Source organism: Syngnathus typhle, linkage group LG20 (genome assembly GCF_033458585.1).
Source record: "Syngnathus typhle isolate RoL2023-S1 ecotype Sweden linkage group LG20, RoL_Styp_1.0, whole genome shotgun sequence".
NCBI classification, from domain to species: domain Eukaryota; kingdom Metazoa; phylum Chordata; class Actinopteri; order Syngnathiformes; family Syngnathidae; genus Syngnathus; species Syngnathus typhle.
Window position 1 is genome coordinate 454,995 of NC_083757.1, and position 18,422 is coordinate 473,416.

Here is an 18,422-nt window from a genome sequence, read left to right on the forward strand (position 1 = left end):
CCTCCAATTGTCTTTGACGTGAACGGAACGTGCCATCTTTGCTCAGTCTGCACGGAGATTTGGTGTTTGTTTGGGGATGTCGGAAATCCAAATAGCTTCCGTCTATCGATCATCTAGAACGGCACACAACGTGAATGCAGAAGGCACACACACTTGTGCATTATATCGTCGAAATAATCATTCAATGGATGGAACTACCAGTACACAATATTTGTCATTCATTGTTTGGTTTTTTTCACCACTCATCTTTATTTATCCCAAGTCCATGATTTCTGTTATTGTATTTTCCAAGCATTCATCCAATGACTCGTTGTGCCCCAATTTCAAATCAACCATAAAACAATTATATTTGAACATTTTTAATAGTGTACAAAATAATTCAACAGAAAAATATGACCACGTGAACATGTATTGTAGACAGCGTTACAGTACAATCAATGAACCTGTCATAAAAAAGGGCACCTGTTTTTTAACATTTATCAAAATAAAACACGGAGGGGAAAAAGAAAAGGAAAGTCCCACAAGAGACAAGGTCATTGTTTTCACAGAAAACACACACACACACCATAGCTGACCTGCAGAATGCTTCATCATAATACTGACATTCAAAGCCCTCTTTCTGAGGTTAAGATGGAGAGTTCAGAGGTCATTTGCTGTATCGGCAGACTCATCATTAATTCAGTTGTCCAGTCACAAAGCAGAAATAAACTCAAAGGTAGCACATAGAAGGTTGTCATCATCTTTAGCACAATGTTTTTTTTGTTTTTTTTACCAGCAGCTATGAGCAGGGGAAATGGTTTCCTTGCTTCTTCAGGACAAAGTTTCATTCATCATTGAAATGTAGCTGTTCAAGATCCATCATCATTTGTGCTATCGTTAGATTTACCATTGCATTTTAAAGTGCTGCCAAGGAATCAGGCAAGGGGAAAACGACACCGCTGAAAGGCAATTGGAGGGAAACGACCTTCAAGCAAGTTGCGGATGTCGACAGTGACGGACATAGTGGGAAAAAAGTGGCAAGCTTTCAGTCTGTTAAAAACAGTGATCATCTCATCGTGGGAGAATCACGCTGCAGTGGTTTGATGGATGCGGAAGATGAGGCTTATGGGGCAGCCGCTTAGTGTCCGTGCTGGTTGTTTGGGGGGAAGGGTGGCCCGTTGACACCGGGGTGGTAGAAAGCACAGTTGCTCTCGTACCTGCAGTTTCCCTTCATCATGAAATGGCGACAAACGGGCCGCATGGACATGTCTGTTGGAGGAGGAGGAGGAGGAAGAGAGAAAACAAATGAGTTTGAGGAATCGAGTGATACGCGGCGCGGCGCGTACGTACCATTCATATTGTGTCCTCCTCTCGGCCCCCCTCGTCCTCGGCCCCGAAAGCCCGGCTCTCCTCCTCGGCCCCTTCCTCCCCGGTGGAAATGGCCTCCTCGGTGGGGCCCGCCTCTCATGGAGTCGTCTCCCCAGTAGTTGCCGTTGTCCCCGCGGCCTTGCCCCGGCGGCGGCCCCGGCGGAGGCGGCCCCATCATGCGTGGTGGGCCTCCGCCGCTGTTGAAAGGCGGCCCGTGATTATGAGGCGGCGGCGGGGGGTGGTTGAAGCGGGGGCCGCCTGGAGGCATGTTGGGTGGGAAGCCACTGTTCATAGGCATCTGCTGCATGTGCATGTTGTTCATATTGTTCATGGGACTGTGACCCAGCAGACTCGGGTTGACTGCGTTCACAAGAAAAGAGAAACAAATCAAGTGAGTGGAAAACAGGACAAGAGCATTTCCACCACTTTCAATGACATTCCAGATTTGGGGGAAGAAACAATGCTAACAATGTGCCCAATGCTAACAATGTGCCCAATGCTAACAATGTGCCCAATGCGTTACTTTGATGATTGTCAAAGTTGCGTGGAAATACACATTGAAGGATTTCTTTTTTTGCTCTCTTTTCACATTCAGGATATCTCAGGGCGGATTTACCTGGTGCGGGTCCCTGGTTCTGGTTCTGGTTCTGCTGCAGGGAACCCAGAAGTTGTTTAATCTTATCCGAGAAGTCCGGCTGCTTGATGAGGTCTTCGGTCGATTGGTTGCTCGAAGCGCCCTAAAGACACACAAGCTTTGATTAGTTGCAGCAAAATCATGAAAGAAAAAAAAGGCCACTGACTGGTCTTATGTCATAACTGATGAAACTTTGGGCTCCAACCGCACCTTGCTAGGATGACAAACGGCAACACGACGACCTTGCCCCAAAACAAACTAGCATCTTGATTCAAGAATTGGACGGGTCTACCTTTATAAACATGGTTCAACATGTTGAAATTTGAAAATAAACTCCTCTGACCCGTACTTTTGTTTCCCCCCTCTTTCCTCCGTGGAAATGACATTTCATCTTATTGAAGCTCCACGATGCAATCGTACTTGTTGTTTTGAAAAGATATTCTTGTGACAAAGCCATTTCCGCCGTAAGATGAATTCGATCGAAACGACTGCCATGGTATGTTCGGTCTACCGGTGATTGCATTTGACTCGCACGGATCAGGCGAAACATTGCATAGGACCTACGAAGCCGTCCGTTTCAAATGAGTAAATCAAACAGATGAAAAAGCTTTATTTGACTGTAGACAAATACTCCCAGTGTGCAGTAGTCATGTACCATGATCGACGTGAGCAGCTCCTGTACGTTGACGGCCGGTGTGACCGGATTGCTGACAGTGTTTGCGGTCTGAGGGCTACGCGAATTGCTGTTAAGGTTGCCCATCAGGTTGGCCAGGACAGGCGGCAGCTTGGAGCCCTCGTTTTGGCCCAGGGCTGGAACCTGCTGAGATGGGTCCATGGGCTCAGGGTAGCTATCGTCTGGTACTGAAGAGTCCTAGGCAAATCCAATAAGAAGGGAGGTCATTCGTTGTCAAAACAAAGAAGCCAAGGGATTCCTTTGGATTTCGCTACTGACCTCATCCAGGGGAATGAGTCGAGGGGGCATAGGTTCATAAGGCTCTGGGTCCGGCTCGTGCGGAGTGTCGGGTACACTGGTAAAAAAAGACAAAAGACAAGCCCGTCTAGACTTCAAAAGACCAGCCCGTGGGTTGATAGCCTCCTCCTATGTATGTCCGCACCGCCATTAGCTTCACCCAATAGAATTCAAAATGAATTGCATGACGAGGTCAAAACAACAGACAACGGTGATGACCGACCGTCCTACCTCTCTTTACTGAGGAAGAGCTCCTGTAAGATTCCCATCTCACGGTCCCGCTGGGTAAGCTTTTCTGTGCTGTTGGAGCCAGGAATGACCAGACTGCCAGGTAATGTCAGCGGCCTGGGCAGTGTCCAGGGGACCCTCTCCTCCATAGCGTCGTGAGAAAGCCGTCGGGCCATCTCAAACGTCTGTCGATCCATCATCAACTCCCGCTTGGCCGCCTCACCAAAGTCCTTCACCTTATTGACATTGACTAGGAAGGAGAGGGAATCATTCAGGGAGTTAGCCACTCGCATTTACACGTGCCAGTTTGATTGGCGGCGGCGGCGGCAGGCATGGTTTGTACCTCGCTCTGTCTCATCCAGGTCAAAATAAAAATAATGCTTGAGATGATCTTCCTGAGCCCAGTGAACAGTCTTCTTTTTCTTGCCCTTCTTAGTCAGGTCTTCTTCCCCGCGAGGTTCCGACAGAGCATTGGGCTTGTCTCCTGCAAAATACAAAGGGCGATTTCAATTGGTCTCTTATTTATTTGACTTCCTGGTCTTTACAGAGCCACACTCACCCGTGTCCATGGAGTCAGAGTCTTCGGTGGGCACGGGGGTCCCGGGCCGATCTGGCTCCTGATTTTCATCAGTGGCATTTGAAGAAACAGTCTCTGGAGATGTTGGCTTGCCAGAAGATGAGGAATATGTCGATTGTTTACTGTCAAATGGATTCGTCTGGGAGATTATGAAGAGCGCAAGGGCGTTATTAGGAGAACAGACATTTTGCCAACACAGATCATTTACTACATATGACGTTTCTTCATTTGCTTTATAGATTGGGTCATTGATTTATTGTCGGAAAAGTTACCTTATTTGAGGTCGGTGACACAGCCTTGGCGCTAGAGGGTGAAGTCGCTGCAGGTTTCTTTTTCTTGATCTTGATTCCAGGCACTGGAGCGGAGTTGAGCGCATCAAGGAACCCCGTGCACTCCATGGCTGCAGACATTGGGTGAAAGAAAGTACACTGAAAATCTGGGACAGTATAGGAAAGCGTGACGTCACGTTCAATTGATAGTAAAGGCGTTGATATTCAAACCATAGCTCCAAATATCGTTGGCAACTCGGTGAACTGCACTTATCAACCAATACGTTGGTTTATTATGCTGCACACACTTACGTTGTGCTGGAATGATCTTGACTTTAATTTCTTTGGTGGAGTTGGACGGCGTGTTTAGAGGTTTGTATTTCTTCTCAAGGGGAGGATTATCAAATGGACCCGAACTGTAAAAAAGAGGAGAGCGTGAAGTTACTGCCACTGACCACTGGATGGCTGCAGAGAGCAAAGTACATCTTGACCGCTATGGCGCTGCGCTCATAATATTCTTGCTGGTCTGGTCAGTGACCACCGCCGCCGCCGCCGCCGTACCTTAACCTCTTGAGGACTGGAGGCTTGATGTTGTACTTGTCACCCAGCTGGGGAGCAGCCGGGCTTTTCTTTGTGGGGGTAGGATTTGGAGTGTCCATCTCTAGACCTACAAAAGCAAGCATTTTCATGACTATTTCAGCAAAGTACATACATACATCAGGTGTTTCAATGGCTCGCTCACCTATGGAGCGGATTTTCGCATGACTCGGGGCATGCGCTTTAGCCTTGTCTTTCTTTTTCTCATCCTCTGCACTCTTGTCCTTCACCTCTCTGAGTGGCACCTTGCCATCTTCTTTCTTCTTCTTCTTATCTACACATTGAATATATCGAGAGCATATTTTAGGATGATGGCAAAAAGAAGGAGTCATTGATAAAGGAGTAAATGCGAAGTGTCCATACCACCGGGACTGCTGGCATTGCTCGATACACTCTGGGAGCGAATTGTTGCCATCCAGCCGTCGACGAGCACAGACGCCAACTTTCTCAATTCTAGAATGAAGATTAAAGATTAAGCATGGGCTCCGACCTCCTCGAAACAACAAACCCAACCGATGAGGACAACTGACCTTCAGTCTCTGCGCTTTTACACAGTTGCTTTACCAGCTTAGCTGTGTTGTTCTGTGGAGAAAGGTCATATGGGAAATTCGTCATGAGCCAATTAAAATGAAATTTGGCACCGAACAAATAAAAGAGACAGTATTATATTCACACACACAAAAAGTCCAAACTGGTTTTCCTTTTGGTCTGTACCTGTTTGAGATGGTCCACTTTGAGAGGCAACTTTTGCAGAGTGAGCAGAATAAGCTGCAGCAGAGGCGAATTGTTGGTGGTTTTCGAGTATGTGAGCCACGAATTCAGCAGCCTGTAGCCACCGACTCGGATGAACCTAAATAAAGGGAGGGGGGAGAATGTTTTATTCACAAAAATGCATGCAAGAAAGTTTGAAGTGGTCACTGATGCTATGGTATCAAGTAAAACCAAAAATCAGTCAATTCAAGTCGGTCTTTGTAAATCCTTGCACGGCTAGAATGTTGTGCAATTACAGCTGAGGAGGAAAAAAATATGCAGCCTCATCACACCAAAACTTACCTGTTGAGAACATCATGTGATTTTGTATGAAGTAGGATGTTCAAGTACATACACCGACTGACCATCTTGGCAGACGCTTTCATTAGGCTGCGCAGAAGATATGTAAACGTTAAAGCCATTGCAAAAGGCTACCTGGAAAAAGACATTGAAAGGCTTGAATTGCTCACCTGAACATCTTTGGTACTCCCTCCAAGCTGCAGAGTCCCCCATCCTTCCCAAGTAGAACCTCTACTCCCTTCAAAATCTGTTTGGGGTCCACCGGCACCCCCTCCATGTTTCTGAAAAACAAACCTCAAGCAGTTAATACATGACAGTAGGGCAATGTGTATGGTGTGCCTCCTTTTTCGTAATAATCGGGAATGAATGTATCGGGCCTTCGATATAACCGAGGGGCTGCTCAACAGACCTGAACGCCACCCTTGCAAAACAGAACAAGGCTGGACTTTTCACCCTTAAACCAAAAAACTCCATTTCACTCCAGCACTCATTCCGCTAACCCCGGCAAACAGATGAGGTCCGCAGTCCCATCAGTAGCACACGACAACAAACCTACTAAGTGACTCATCAGCAAACAATTGTGCAATAGAACATGTACCGCCTCATACTTGAGCGCTGTTGCACGCTGCTGGCACGAACGACCTCTAGTTGCAGAGACAGCAGAAGGGCGCACGAGTGTCCCAGAGCACCAGAATGGCTCCTCTCTGGACCTCGCAGGGCATTTGGAGCGACCGATATGTGCTTCTGTGGAAAGTGGACTACTTTATGGTTTTCTAAACTATGTTTGTTCCCCAATTACTAGTATGAACACATTTTAATCGCACATGCACGTCCAAATCAAATGACTAATACTGACTGCATATGAATCTAAAACTATGAATTAGAATACTTGTACAGATGCTATTTTTTCTTTTGAATCCGCTCAATGTGGTTCATGGTTTGTAATTACACAAACATTAGACATTACTTTCATGACCAAAGAACAAGTCATTATTTGAAGTTAATTTGGATGACTATACTTGCATTCCATCAAGGGCCTACAAATATGTCATGTAATTAAATTAAATCAACATTGTACAAGTGTGTGCCGTTACGCAATAAAAACACAGCATTATTTGAAAGGTAGGGGGGGGGGGTACTGGGTTGTGCACTTTTTTCCCCCATGTTTGTTCATTCTGATAAGTGATTTGATACGTGCATAACTTGCTTCTAGAAGAGAATTAATTGTAAATGCATTGGTGTGAGGAATCAGTTTGGTCTTACCGGTTTAAATGTTGAAGTAGAAGTTTTATATTGTCTCAGAACTCCACAACACTGCAAATAATTCAAAGCCTGTAAGTGGCACAGCTGTTACACATGTACACAAACTGTCAAGTGTTAAACAAGACCCTGCAACATTACGCAGCCACTTGGAAACAAATATGGATCACTGGTAGGAAAACGATCAGCTAATAAAGTTGCTAAAAATGATTGAGCAGCAAATCATCCTTTTGAGTTATAGAAATGCAGCCAGACATACCGAGGAAAAAAACTGGAGGGGAGGGAGGGGCAGTCAGCTCCTCCGCCAATGCAAGCCCCTCCTCTCCTCACTTTAACCCCTGCGACGCCAGACTAGCATTGTTAGCATGGAAAACGCTCAATGGGGGCGGGCGGGCGGACGTTTAGGCTAGAACAAAGCTCGAACAAACTGAAAGGGGCTACTGCTGCCTCCGCTGTGGCTGCTTTACGGTTTTAAACGAAGAAAACTCCAAAATGCTCCGTAGTAGGGGGGGGGGGGGGCAAAAAGACACCCGCTGGTGAGGCAAGCCAATTGTCCACAATTTAGACAAGTCCGAAATGATTGTGTTACGAAAGAGCACTTGTCTTCAGTCATCCCGCAATCTTTATCCAGATTGCCCAGTGCGGGATTTGTGGGATCCCCTGTGCTATTGTCAACGCAACCAACACTGTGCTTCGTCAAACTTCCGTCCATCAATCAATCCTCAGTCTAATGCAATCTTTATGTGTAGATTGCGGTGCGGTTCAGTTCCGTGGAGCAGCCCCTACAAAAGCCCGGCAGGCAAAAAGTCCGACTTCATTGGTTATTAGTCTCCTAAACAAACACGGCAATCTTTATGATCAGATTGCTTATAGAGATTACTATTCCTCGATTTGTTATTAGCCCACCTCGTCTCACACACGAAGAAACGGAGACTTGTGTCACCGTCCACATTCATGTGTGAGCTCATGCTAAACAGAAGGCTAGGCTAGGCTAAATTGCGGCGGCTGCTAGCCAACTACCGCAAAATAGCGAATACGATGACTTTAGAAGTACTTCTAACAAGTCGACGTTATGCATTCCTATTCGAACTAATTGCCCTCAACGCTTAAGTCATAACACATTGTGCTTTTCGGGCACTTATTTCGTTTATATTAAAAACGTATCAACTTGGATGGCTTTAATACCTGCTTCAAAATTTCTAATGGGTGGGGCTTTGGTAGCTAAAAGCTAGCCTTTTCCTTCAAGAACAAACTGGAGGCAAAAATAGTAATCAGATGTCCATTACTTGAAGAAAAAATATCAATTTAGGTGGTTGGTCGAAGTCCTCGACGGTTGAGTCTTCGGGAAAACGAATTGAAACCTGAAAAAGTACACAAGAGAAACACATCTTAGTTGACACTAGAGGTGAAAATTCACCCCATAAGCGTAATGAACCTCCCGCGAGGGTTTTTGTGAATATTCGGGGATGACTTCACCTTCTAAAACGACAAATGTGTGCACGAATGTTGTGACGTCTTCACTTACCTCTGACCAAATCCAGGAATGAGCGAGAAGAGGAGGGACTTAGCTTTTATACGCTGTGACGTTTTTTGCGTCACCGCCGTTTTTTCCAGCTCGGAGATCGCTCCAAAATGGCTGACGAACGACCTTCTTCCTGTGCTTCAAAGGCATAATGGCGACTCACGCCGGTTTTCGACAATTGTGTCGATATACCATCAGCGTACTCTTAATTATTCACATTTTTCGGAACAGCGTTTATAAAACTACATATCTATACGATATTATTCCCATTTCACGGGCACATAAACGTTATAAAACAAGTATACTTGAGCTGTTTTACGTCCTTAAAATGGCGGCGGCTTCGTAACTGACACGCTGCATCCGCAGACGTGTATTCATGAACCGTCTGAGCGAAATAAGGTCAAAACAAAAACCAATAACATGCTTCAACCCCAAGAAAACCCCCACAAACATTACGAGGGGCGTTCTCGGAATAATAAATACACTTCCATTATAACGTCCAAGATAATCTGTTCAGACTTGTGCAGACAATGCAGTAATGAGAGAAGACCAATAGGCGGCGGTAATTTTCACAAACCGCCGTCAAGACCCCTGACCCTTCACCTTACTATGAGGAAAAATGGCTGCCTCCTTCCAAACCGTTGTAAGGGCAGTGGTCCGCATCTCGCCTTCGATTTCATATTCACTGCGACAATTGAAGGTATGATCGTTATACGAGTAGCTGGTAGTCTGACAGTTGGTCTTTATTTTATTTTTATTTGTCAAGGCAGGCTGATCAGTAGCCATTGGTGTAGCTAACAACGATCTTCCGAAACAGAAAACGAGCCCCAAACTATTGTCAGTATACAGTTGTGCTAGGTTCATCTTGTTTTTCCTTTTCAATTACTTTATGTGATCACACTTTGTTTCACAGAGGACATCTATAGGAATCTGTCCAGCTATTCGGCCACTTGCACTTCCAAGCCACTCTTTGTGCCAAGCCGTGACACTGCAGGATGAGGCGGCGACCAAGGAAACCGAGGCACTCTCTCGCTACAAAGACAGACCGTGGGATTATATGGAGAGTGAAGGTATCTCCCATACACACGAGGGTGATCTCCCCCCCAATTGTACTTATCAATGAATCCAATCTCCCTGGCAGAGTACATTGAGAGGTATGGAGCCCATCCAGTATGGGCGGGTTACAGGAGGAACCACAAAGGAGGCATTCCCCCACAGAAGACTCGCAAGACGTGCATTGTAATGTGTTTTGAATGTATTTGTAAGAATATTTCATGTTCAGTACAAATTCAAACTCTAATACATATTTAATGGCTTTGTTTAGAGAGGAGACAAGATATGTGGAAACCCTTGTCCAATATGTCGAGATCCACATGTGATTATTCATCATCAGGTGAGTTGAATATAGTGTGATCTGGTGGTTAGAGCTTTTTATTGGATCGCTAATGGCTGTTTTCCCCTCCACAGAATGTGAAGCTGTTGCAGCAGTTCATCAGCCCCCACACAGGTGTGGTGTATGATCCCACTCGAACTGGTAAGGCACAAGCCATGGGCTGGCTGCATGGGCTGGCTGCATGGGCTGGCTGCATGGGCTGGCTGCATGGGCTGGCTGCATGGGCTGGCTGCATGGGCTGGCTGCATGGGCTGGCTGCATGGGCTGGCTGCATGGGCTGGCTGCATGGGCTGGCTGCATGGGCTGGCTGCATGGGCTGGCTGCATGGGCTGGCTGCATGGGCTGGCTGCATGGGCTGGCTGCATGGGCTGGCTGCATGGGCTGGCTGCATGGGCTGGCTGCATGGGCTGGCTGCATGGGCTGGCTGCATGGGCTGGCTGCATGGGCTGGCTGCATGGGCTGGCTGCATGGGCTGGCTGCATGGGCTGGCTGCATGGGCTTCATGAATAGGTTCCTAAATGGGCTCACTGTTCTGCTTTCCTCAGGCGTGTGTATGAAACAGCAGAAGAAGCTGGTCGAAGCAGTCAACACTGCACAAGATCATGGTACGTTTGTTCTTCACCTCAGCCCTCATCGAAGTATCGGAATTCCAGCTGAACGATGAATTCAATTCAAATCAGCACTGCCATCAGGTTGCAATTTGCTCTTTGTTGACACTGTGGACCCGTCAAGACTTATCAGATGAACTTTTGTCGTTGCAGGCTTTCTTTCCTTTCAGATTCCCTATGTGGATTTTGCAGGCGAAGATTACTCCAATGGCCACGATGCTGTGGGCGTCACACCGCCTGCCCCTTCTTTAACGTCCGCTGACGACTGGTATAAATGGTATGGTGAAATCGCACCAGACGAGAAGGAAGTTGCTCAAGTCAGGAAGACCTATAAGGCTTATCTCAAGCCAGGCACATGATTGATGCCATTTCTACCAGCTATGTATAGTCAATGAAATAGGCATGTGAATCGTGGATATGTCAATGTAAGCCAAGAAATCAAAGTTGAAAAAAACGGCTTTATTTTGTGTTCTTTATCAACATCGCACAATTTCCAGTCTTGTTTGATAAGAATTGGATGCATGCCAGGCAGGGCTTTACATTTACAGCCCATTTCCTGCTTTGTGGCATTCCAGAAGGAAAATGGAGCAAGGAACCAGTCTTTTGGGTTAGCCGTCAAGGGATGGGATAGGATAGATAGCGCCACCGTCCTCCCTCCCGCAAGTGCTGGAGGCGGGAGATCACGGGTTAACCTTATTGACCATGGTCTCGCCGAGGGACTCCAGAACTTCTCGCTTGTAGTCGTCAAAGTCGCCGTCGATCTGGCTGATGGAGTGATCTTCCACCACCCACAGCTGGCACTGAGTTTCAGTGATGAGACGGGCGTCGTGACTCACTATGATCACAGCTGGGCAAGACAAGGGGGACATGCGCCGACGGTTAGGAAGCTGCGCTTGATCGTGCACACGAGGACTTCAAGTCCCTTTTAGATCATGCCTTATTCCACAGACCTCCTTTGTATTCATTGATGGCCTCTGATAAAGCATCGATGGACTCGATATCCAGATTGTTAGTGGGTTCATCCTGGAAGAGCAGATAGGCCAACACTTCAGTTTGCAGCTCGAATCACGGTCAATGGCGAGCGGGGTGACATATCGTCAAGAAAAGATGATGGCCATCTCAAAAGAATTGACTTTCTCGTACCAAGATGAGGACATCTGGCTGGCGGCAGGATAGTTCAGCAAACACAACTCGAGCTTTCTGACCACCTATCGGAAACAAAACCAGCAGAGCACTTTGACCGCAGTTAGTCAAAGTTGGGAAGGACAAAGGAGAGTAGCAATAACCACTATCTGCATCCCAATTGAAAGTCAGGAGGAGTGTTTTGCCATTGGCGTGAGTGCCCCCCATTCATACCAGACAGTTTTGAGATTTGAATGGTGTGCGCGTGGCTCTCCAGGCCAAAACGTCCCAGGCACTTCCTGCCATCCTGATAGGGGAGGTTGAAGTTCCTCATCAGGTACTCTGTGGGGTTCTCCTCCATGTTCAACTGATCTGCATACTGCTGGTTGAAGAAGCCGATTTTCTGCAAGCAAACCACGCACGCACAGAGTCAAGCATACGTGTCATGTCCACGAGCGGTTTGCTGTTCAATACTGTACAGCCCCTCATTACATCACCTCCCTCCCTCCCTCATGGGATCAATAAAGTACAGTACATCCTCACTATTTTTCATAGAACCTTCACGGATGAACTACTTACCAATCGATGATTCTTCCTCATCTCACCCTTAGTCTGTAAAACAAGTGTGTGGCGCTCAGGATGGACATATCAATGATTAACTCATGAAACTTTGACAAATGGACATACGTACAGGATTTAATTTCCCATTGAGCAGCAACAGCAAGGTACTCTTCCCAACACCATTCGGGCCCACGATACAAACTGCAGGGAGGCGAGATTCAAATGAGGCTTCATTTAGGTTGAGCCCCACACATTAACAATCATGTGTCGCTGGTTATGAAAACAACGGCAATATGTAACTTCAGAAACAACGCGCTGGCTTTTTTGGAACGCAAGTTGTTGCAATCTTACTTCTGGATTCCATGTCAATTCCAAAGTCGACGTTCCGGAAGAGTGGCTTGTGGCCGTCGTAGGAGAAATCAACACCTGGAATAGAAAGTGCCATGGGTTTGTCGGAGCTGCAAGCCGTAGGCTACGTACGTACATAGCTAGCGTCCGTCAGCCTGATGATTGAAATACGTATGGAAGCCTTCTTACTATGCAGGCCCAAAATGGGTGGCGAAAGAGGAGGAGGGTTTGGAAAGGTGAACTTGACAGTGTACTCTTTGGGCCGCTTCAGCAGTTCCGTGGCCTCATGGCTCTCCTCTTCCTGACCCCCCTTCTTCTTGCCTTTCTGTTGTTTTCTGGTGAGCGCTTCTTTTGTCTGCTTCTCCTGAAAGACAAATAAATAAATAAATCAGTTGTGAGCGATTTTCGCACTTCGGACGCTCCGATTCAAACTCACAGCCTGTTTGGTGGACTTGCCACCAGCCTTCAGGTCCTTAAGTTTCTTCTCCTGCTTGTCGTATTGTTTCTGGAGCTCCTTTTGCTTCTGGACATACATTTTTTTGAAGGTCACTAGATAAAGAAATGTTGGGTTAGTCAAGATGGTCTCTGGCCAGCATTAAGCTTAATTGGAGCCGTTCCGATTCTTCATTGCCTTGAACCGTATGGAACGTTGTAGCCAAGAAGCTCCATTTCAAGTGAGAGACTTACAGTAGTTGCCTCTGTAGTAGTAGAGCTTCTCGTTGTCTAGGTGCATGATGTCAGTGCACACTTCATCCAGGAAACTTTGGTCGTGGGAAACTATGAGCAGGGTTTTCTTCCAGCCTTGAAGATAGCTGGAAGGGAGAGAAAACGTGGAGGCAGCGCTAACACATCAAATGAACGAAAGCCAAGCGTGCTCCTGCTATTTAGACGAGTTGACCGTCCATACAAGATCCACTTCATTTGCGTTAGTGACAGGAGCGATCTGTCCCAAAAGAAGGATCATTTGCAGTTGATGTATGGTGTCAAGCTTGAAGCTAACTGATGATGTCAAGCTTGAAGCTAACTGATGATGTCAAGCTTGAAGCTAACTGATGATGTCAAACTTGAAGCTAACGTATGATGTCAAGCTTGAAGCTAACGTTTGACCCAAGTAACATTGGAGGTCACTTTCTGCAAATTTCAAAACCTCAGGCAGACTACAAAGCTTGAGGAGAAAAAGGTAACAAGAGGTGTGCATACTTGTTGAGCCAGATGACAGCATTCAGGTCCAGGTGGTTGGTGGGTTCGTCGAGCATCAGTAAGGTGGGCTCCATGAACAGAGCCCTGTGGAAATTGTGTTGGCCATCAACAAGCCTGATCCGTTGGAAACAAGTGAGCTGAGGTGTCTATCTACCTGGCAAGCGAAACTCTCATTCTCCAACCTCCCGAGAACCTTTTGGTGGGTCTGTTCTGCATCTCGGGGGTAAAGGACAAGCCGGCCAAGATCCTTCTGGCTTTGGCTTCGGCCGCCGCAGCTCCGATCACCCTCAGCTCCTCGTAGACCTGCCGGCAGACGGCAATCCAGGCTTGACGTGGATCGGGTGGCCGTAGTTACTTACGCTCAGCTCAGGGATGTTTGTTAAGCCGTCGCTCACCTTGTCTAGTCTGTCTGCCACACTGTCCTCTCCTTTCTCCAGACGGGCCTGAAGCTGCTTCTCCTCCTGGAGCAGCTTCAGGCGGCGAGTGTCGGCCTTCAGCACCGCCTGAACTGCCGGCGTGTCGTCAGCCACCACCTCTGAATGCACCAGCACGCGTGAATGGGACTGAGCACAGATATGAGAGAGAGAGAGAGAGAGAGAGAGAGAGAGAGAGAGAGAGAGAACATTTCTTACCTTGCTCGCATAGCAACACGTCGATGTTGGGGGGAATGCTCAGAGCTCTGTTGGCGATGTGTTTCAGCAACGTGGTCTTCCCTTTGCTGGAAGAAAACAGCGAGTGGCTTCATGCGGCAAAGGACTGATTCCGACTCGTATACGAGCTCGTTCAAAGGAAAAGCACTTCAATGTACCCGTTTGGTCCGACCAAACCGTATCTTCTTCCCGCCACTATGAGGAGATCAGCGTTGACAAAAAGCTCTTTGCCATGGGCGGAAATGCTGAACCTCTCCAGCTACGAAAAACACACAAAGAGGCACAGTCAGAATTTGTTTAGGAAGCCGATGATCTCCCGATCGACCGACCTTGATGTCAGACGCGTTCTCCAGCATGGCCTGTCTGGAGGACATTTCCGCTTGGGAAATGGAGAAATCCCCTTCCAAGGCATTCTGGGCACGGAGACTTGCCACTTGACGCTCATACTCCATCTATGAACAAACGGATGCATTCGACTCAAACAACAGCAACAAAGGCTCATCCGACAAATGCCACTCGGAGTCAACATTTATGGTATAGCTCAAATATTTTGGCAATAGGCGTCGGTATCGTTCAATCTGAAATCCGTACCATTTTTTTCTTCTTCTTTTTCTCCTTCTTGCTAAGGTTAGAAAAGGGGTCATCGTCCTGCTGCGGTTTGGCCTGCTCGGCGATGACATCTTCAGCACTCTGCTTTGACGGAGACAAATGTTTGAAGCAGCAAACAAGGAGCCAAAGCCATCTCAAGCGCATACGAACCATCAGCATGTCGTCATCGTCACTGTTATCTCCCTCGTCTTCATCTTGATGCCATTTCTCCGCCGCTGTCTTTTTCTACAGGGAGGTTTTAAATTAGCGCCTTAGTGGAATTGTGACAATTAACGAGGGTGAGGGCATAGTTTACGTACAATTGCTTTCATTCTGTCCTTGGGTTTCTCATCCTCATCGTTCTCTGGTACCTACAAAGGAAAAAGGAAACAAAAACACTTGAACAGAGAAATTAGCACAAAAAAAAAAAAGCACATCATTGCAAAGGCACGAATCAAAAATTGTCACACGCACACACAATGATGATAGCTGGGCATGCAAACATCAAATATGTCAAATTAGGAGTGAAAAAAAAGAAGAAATTGAATTTAGGAAAGCCCAAAGGAGAGCACCCGCAGAGCACCCACCTTCACCTTAGCTTTAGCTTTCTCTTTTTTCTTGCCCTTCTCAGCCTCCTGTATCCAAGACGCACACACTGTCGCGTTATATTCCCCAAATCATCATCAATCATTTCCATTTGATTGCACATACTATATATCGTGAACATGAAGAAAAGGAAAAACTCCTACATGCGTGCGTGGGTGGGTACCTTTTTGACTGGTTCATCTTGCTGCTCCAAATCCGAGTTGTCTTCCTCACCACTCATACCCTGGTTGAGAGCTGCAAAAATGTTACCACCCTGAAGGACAACACAAACGACTTGGTGGCATGTGAAGAGTCACTGACAACGGTGGTGGCAACAGACAATGGCAAACCTTGTTCTTCTTGTTTCCTTTCCTGGGGGCAACAACTGGGGGGGGGGGGGGGGGGGAGAGGCAGTTTCCATAAGAACTGGGATGACTAAATCTGACAGAACAACTTGTCTTCATACCAGGTTCATCTTCTTCATCACTGGCTTGCGCCGAGAGCTTTTTAAGCTTCAGCAAGACATCTTCATCGCTGTCATTGGCCGCATCTTCACCTTTGTCTTTACGGCGGTCCTTTTTCTTTTTATGAGGCTGAAAAGAAGAAATCCACTCTGAGTGTGTGTGTCTGTGTGTTTGGAAATGCAAAGCATGTTTCCTTCTCATTGATTTCCCAACACAATCGAGTCTACGGAAGCTACTCTGGGCTTCAGGTGATCACCTGTTTTGCATCTTTCGCAGGAACCTTAACTTCTTTTTCAGGCTTCTCCTCTGTCTGGAGTTCCTCGAAAAACTAAAGGAAAACACAAGTTGCAGCAAATCAAGTAAGCGATTCAACTATAAATCTGTCGATGAGCACGTACTCACACTTTTTTTCCCCTTTTTATCTTTCTTCCCCTTTTTCACAGCCTTTTCTGTGGGATGAAAGATCATTTGAACTCAAAATGTGGACAACGTGTGAAAGAAATACTTCGGAGAGTGACAATTTAGAACAAAGTACGTATCTCAATACTTGTAAAGAGATTTTAATAGCCATTAGAGAACTTTTATGACCCTAATGCAGATCTGTATTTCTAGCTAAGTACATCCACCATCTGTACCTTTTATTTATTCGCTAATGAATTGCTGAACTCAAGTGACATGAGCCAGCATTGCATCATTTTCATGACGCGTCAGATGGCTGACCTCAGTTGACGCTCCATCTATCTCAACACAATGTGTTATTAAAATAGCAATTCGGCTTGAAAACACTAACTTGATATTTGACGACAATTAATGATGGTTTGGGTACCGCCGCCACCAGCTGCTAGCTTGGCTACCAAGCCCACCCTAATGAGTTTTTTTGTTGTTGTCCTGACCTGTTGTAGGCTGATCTTCATCGCCCACCCACTCTGCTTCTTCTTGTCCTTTCTTCGGCATATTGTTTCGTACTCTGACAACTGAACCAAATGTCGGTATCAGAGCCCAAAAATGTCATGCGGCCGGCCCAGAAGAGTTGAAATAATTTCTTCTTCGCCGTCACATTTCTCTTCCTCGGTAGTGGGCAAAATAGGGAAATTGGGAATTACCGCCACTATGTGGACTGGAGTGCGAATGGAAATAGTGTTTGGTGAGAAAAATGCATCAAGCCCCCTGACGGACGACATTGGCCTTGGCTAAAAAACTTCTTTGCTTTTAACGTCTCATCCATGCGTCATACGTTGGTGTTGTTTACGAGCTACTTCTTTATCAACACCGTGCCCAATACTTCAATGTGTAGTGTATTATTATATCTGGGAATCCAATTCATCATATGTTGAGTAAAAATATCGCAGAATATATGCCGAAGCTAAGTACGTGCATTTGTCTTGTCACAAGTACGTGCATATTTGTCTTGTCATCAGCACCGGCCAGAAGACCGGCAGCCGGGTCAGGGAAAAACATGAAATGGACACTTTACAGAGGTGCGAATGAAGCATGAAATCGATCAAAACAACAATGGGATCTTCTTTTTCTACTTTTCTCACTAGTGCCAGTCCCGACAGTCCACGTGAACCAGAGCCAGAACCTCTCCATGGATGAGGTTAGTATATACACAATGGAACCAAAGACACCCACTTTCCAGTGGGGTGGCCGGCCATAAACGTATGCACACTGCGCCGTTGTGGCTGTGAACGCATCTGATGTAGTACTGCAACTCATTGTTTTTCTTACAGTCAGCGGTGATGGAAATCAAAAGCACACATTGCACAAACTTGTTCAACACGCAAGCAGGATCTGAAAGCTTGCCAACCAACAAGGCGTGTGCGTGTGCGCGTGTACACGTGGGTACGTGTGAGTGTGCGTGCGTGCACGTGTGAGTGTGCGTGCGTGCGTGCCATCGTCAGATCCGTGTTGTCAGGGCAGGGTCGAGTGCAGCTGGCGAATGCGAGGGTCCGATAGGAGTAGCCTTTAACCCTGCCCTCGACTTCAAATATTGACCCTGTTGCTGTGCCAACAACACACAATGATGGAGAGGAGCAGGAGGAGCTACTCCATGAATGAATGGATGGATGGATGGATGGATGGATGGATGGATGGATGGATAGATGAATGGGCAGAGGCTCCAAGACGCCTCCGCACTAAACTTCTTTCCAAGTGGTTCTCGAAATAAAAAATCTTTATCACATCTGATCAGCGTAATCCTGCAAACTATTTCCTGTTTTACAATTTCTACTATGAAAGGATATTAAAACATTTCAACTGTAAACACTTGTTATGTCATTTTTCCATGTAGAGGGATGAAGAAGAGGACATCCTGTCCGTTGGTGGTTTGTGGCCTCGAGAGCCGTATCGGCTGTCAAGGGGCCCGACCGACCGACCGACCGAGAGAGCCAACAAAGCAGCTATTGATATCAAGCGGGTCGCGCCAATGGGACGCGGCACAATATTCAAA

The 18,422-nt window shown here is 46.7% G+C and overlaps 3 protein-coding genes and 1 long non-coding RNA gene across 7 annotated transcripts; 2 read left to right on the forward strand and 2 right to left on the reverse strand.

Moving 5' to 3' along the window:
* Nucleotides 1-343: 343 nt before the first annotated feature.
* ppp1r10 (protein phosphatase 1, regulatory subunit 10) lies at nt 344-8,448 on the reverse strand. Of its 2 annotated transcripts, XM_061267409.1 has the most exons (19): nt 8,118-8,448; nt 6,936-6,986; nt 5,843-5,953; nt 5,676-5,762; nt 5,337-5,472; nt 5,153-5,204; nt 4,986-5,075; nt 4,768-4,896; nt 4,587-4,692; nt 4,338-4,441; nt 4,029-4,156; nt 3,739-3,895; nt 3,523-3,663; nt 3,183-3,429; nt 2,934-3,009; nt 2,637-2,852; nt 1,964-2,084; nt 1,330-1,707; nt 344-1,248 (listed from the first exon to the last, which is right to left on the reverse strand). In XM_061267409.1, exons 3-19 carry the CDS (start codon nt 5,947-5,949, stop codon nt 1,118-1,120), a joined length of 2,406 nt encoding a protein of 801 aa, XP_061123393.1. In that variant the 5' UTR covers nt 5,950-5,953; nt 6,936-6,986; nt 8,118-8,448; the 3' UTR covers nt 344-1,117. The 2 variants fall into 2 exon arrangements, with proteins under 2 accessions (XP_061123393.1, XP_061123392.1); XM_061267408.1 differs by lacking the exon at nt 6,936-6,986 and having other exon boundaries at nt 8,118-8,446.
* Nucleotides 8,449-8,997: 549 nt separating this feature from the next.
* mrps18b (mitochondrial ribosomal protein S18B) lies at nt 8,998-10,913 on the forward strand. Its single transcript, XM_061267299.1, has 7 exons — nt 8,998-9,154; nt 9,368-9,524; nt 9,596-9,693; nt 9,779-9,847; nt 9,922-9,988; nt 10,393-10,452; nt 10,609-10,913. The coding sequence occupies exons 1-7, from the start codon at nt 9,074-9,076 to the stop codon at nt 10,812-10,814; spliced, it is 738 nt and encodes a 245-aa protein (XP_061123283.1). The 5' UTR covers nt 8,998-9,073; the 3' UTR covers nt 10,815-10,913.
* Nucleotides 10,894-17,042, reverse strand: abcf1 (ATP-binding cassette, sub-family F (GCN20), member 1). 3 transcript variants are annotated; one of them, XM_061267295.1, is made up of 26 exons: nt 16,867-17,042; nt 16,376-16,422; nt 16,230-16,301; nt 15,976-16,102; nt 15,860-15,894; nt 15,694-15,783; nt 15,518-15,559; nt 15,245-15,295; nt 15,096-15,170; nt 14,928-15,026; nt 14,666-14,788; nt 14,495-14,595; nt 14,319-14,404; nt 14,082-14,221; nt 13,841-13,989; nt 13,687-13,770; nt 13,174-13,298; nt 12,923-13,035; nt 12,676-12,850; nt 12,490-12,564; nt 12,269-12,339; nt 12,157-12,189; nt 11,812-11,980; nt 11,599-11,663; nt 11,406-11,478; nt 10,894-11,302 (listed from the first exon to the last, which is right to left on the reverse strand). In XM_061267295.1, the coding sequence occupies exons 1-26, from the start codon at nt 16,925-16,927 to the stop codon at nt 11,136-11,138; spliced, it is 2,448 nt and encodes an 815-aa protein (XP_061123279.1). In that variant the 5' UTR covers nt 16,928-17,042; the 3' UTR covers nt 10,894-11,135. The 3 variants fall into 3 exon arrangements, with proteins under 3 accessions (XP_061123279.1, XP_061123278.1, XP_061123280.1); XM_061267294.1 differs by having other exon boundaries at nt 15,512-15,559; XM_061267296.1 differs by lacking the exon at nt 15,518-15,559.
* LOC133144534 (uncharacterized) lies at nt 16,099-18,205 on the forward strand. The gene is made up of 3 exons (XR_009710720.1): nt 16,099-16,504; nt 17,518-17,570; nt 17,704-18,205. It is a non-coding gene; the product is annotated as an uncharacterized LOC133144534 (long non-coding RNA).
* The last annotated feature ends 217 nt before the right edge of the window (nt 18,206-18,422 follow it).

Excerpts from the sequence above, each read along its gene's own strand:
- ppp1r10 (XM_061267409.1), bottom strand. The coding sequence starts at position 5,949 with ATGGAGGGGGTGCCGGTGGACCCCAAACAGATTTTGAAGGGAGTAGAG. Across the intron at positions 5,473-5,675 it reads TCACATGATGTTCTCAACAG|GTTCATCCGAGTCGGTGGCT; the intron begins GTAAGTTTTGGT and ends CCCTTTATTTAG. Across the intron at positions 4,442-4,586 it reads CCAGTCCTCAAGAGGTTAAG|TTCGGGTCCATTTGATAATC; the intron begins GTACGGCGGCGG and ends TCTTTTTTACAG.
- mrps18b (XM_061267299.1), top strand. The coding sequence starts at position 9,074 with ATGGCTGCCTCCTTCCAAACCGTTGTAAGGGCAGTGGTCCGCATCTCG. Across the intron at positions 9,848-9,921 it reads ATGTGATTATTCATCATCAG|AATGTGAAGCTGTTGCAGCA; the intron begins GTGAGTTGAATA and ends TCCCCTCCACAG. Across the intron at positions 9,989-10,392 it reads GTATGATCCCACTCGAACTG|GCGTGTGTATGAAACAGCAG; the intron begins GTAAGGCACAAG and ends TGCTTTCCTCAG.
- abcf1 (XM_061267294.1), bottom strand. The coding sequence starts at position 16,927 with ATGCCGAAGAAAGGACAAGAAGAAGCAGAGTGGGTGGGCGATGAAGAT. Across the intron at positions 15,784-15,859 it reads AAGGAAACAAGAAGAACAAG|GGTGGTAACATTTTTGCAGC; the intron begins GTTTGCCATTGT and ends GTTGTCCTTCAG. Across the intron at positions 13,990-14,081 it reads TGGCAGACAGACTAGACAAG|GTCTACGAGGAGCTGAGGGT; the intron begins GTGAGCGACGGC and ends GTCTGCCGGCAG.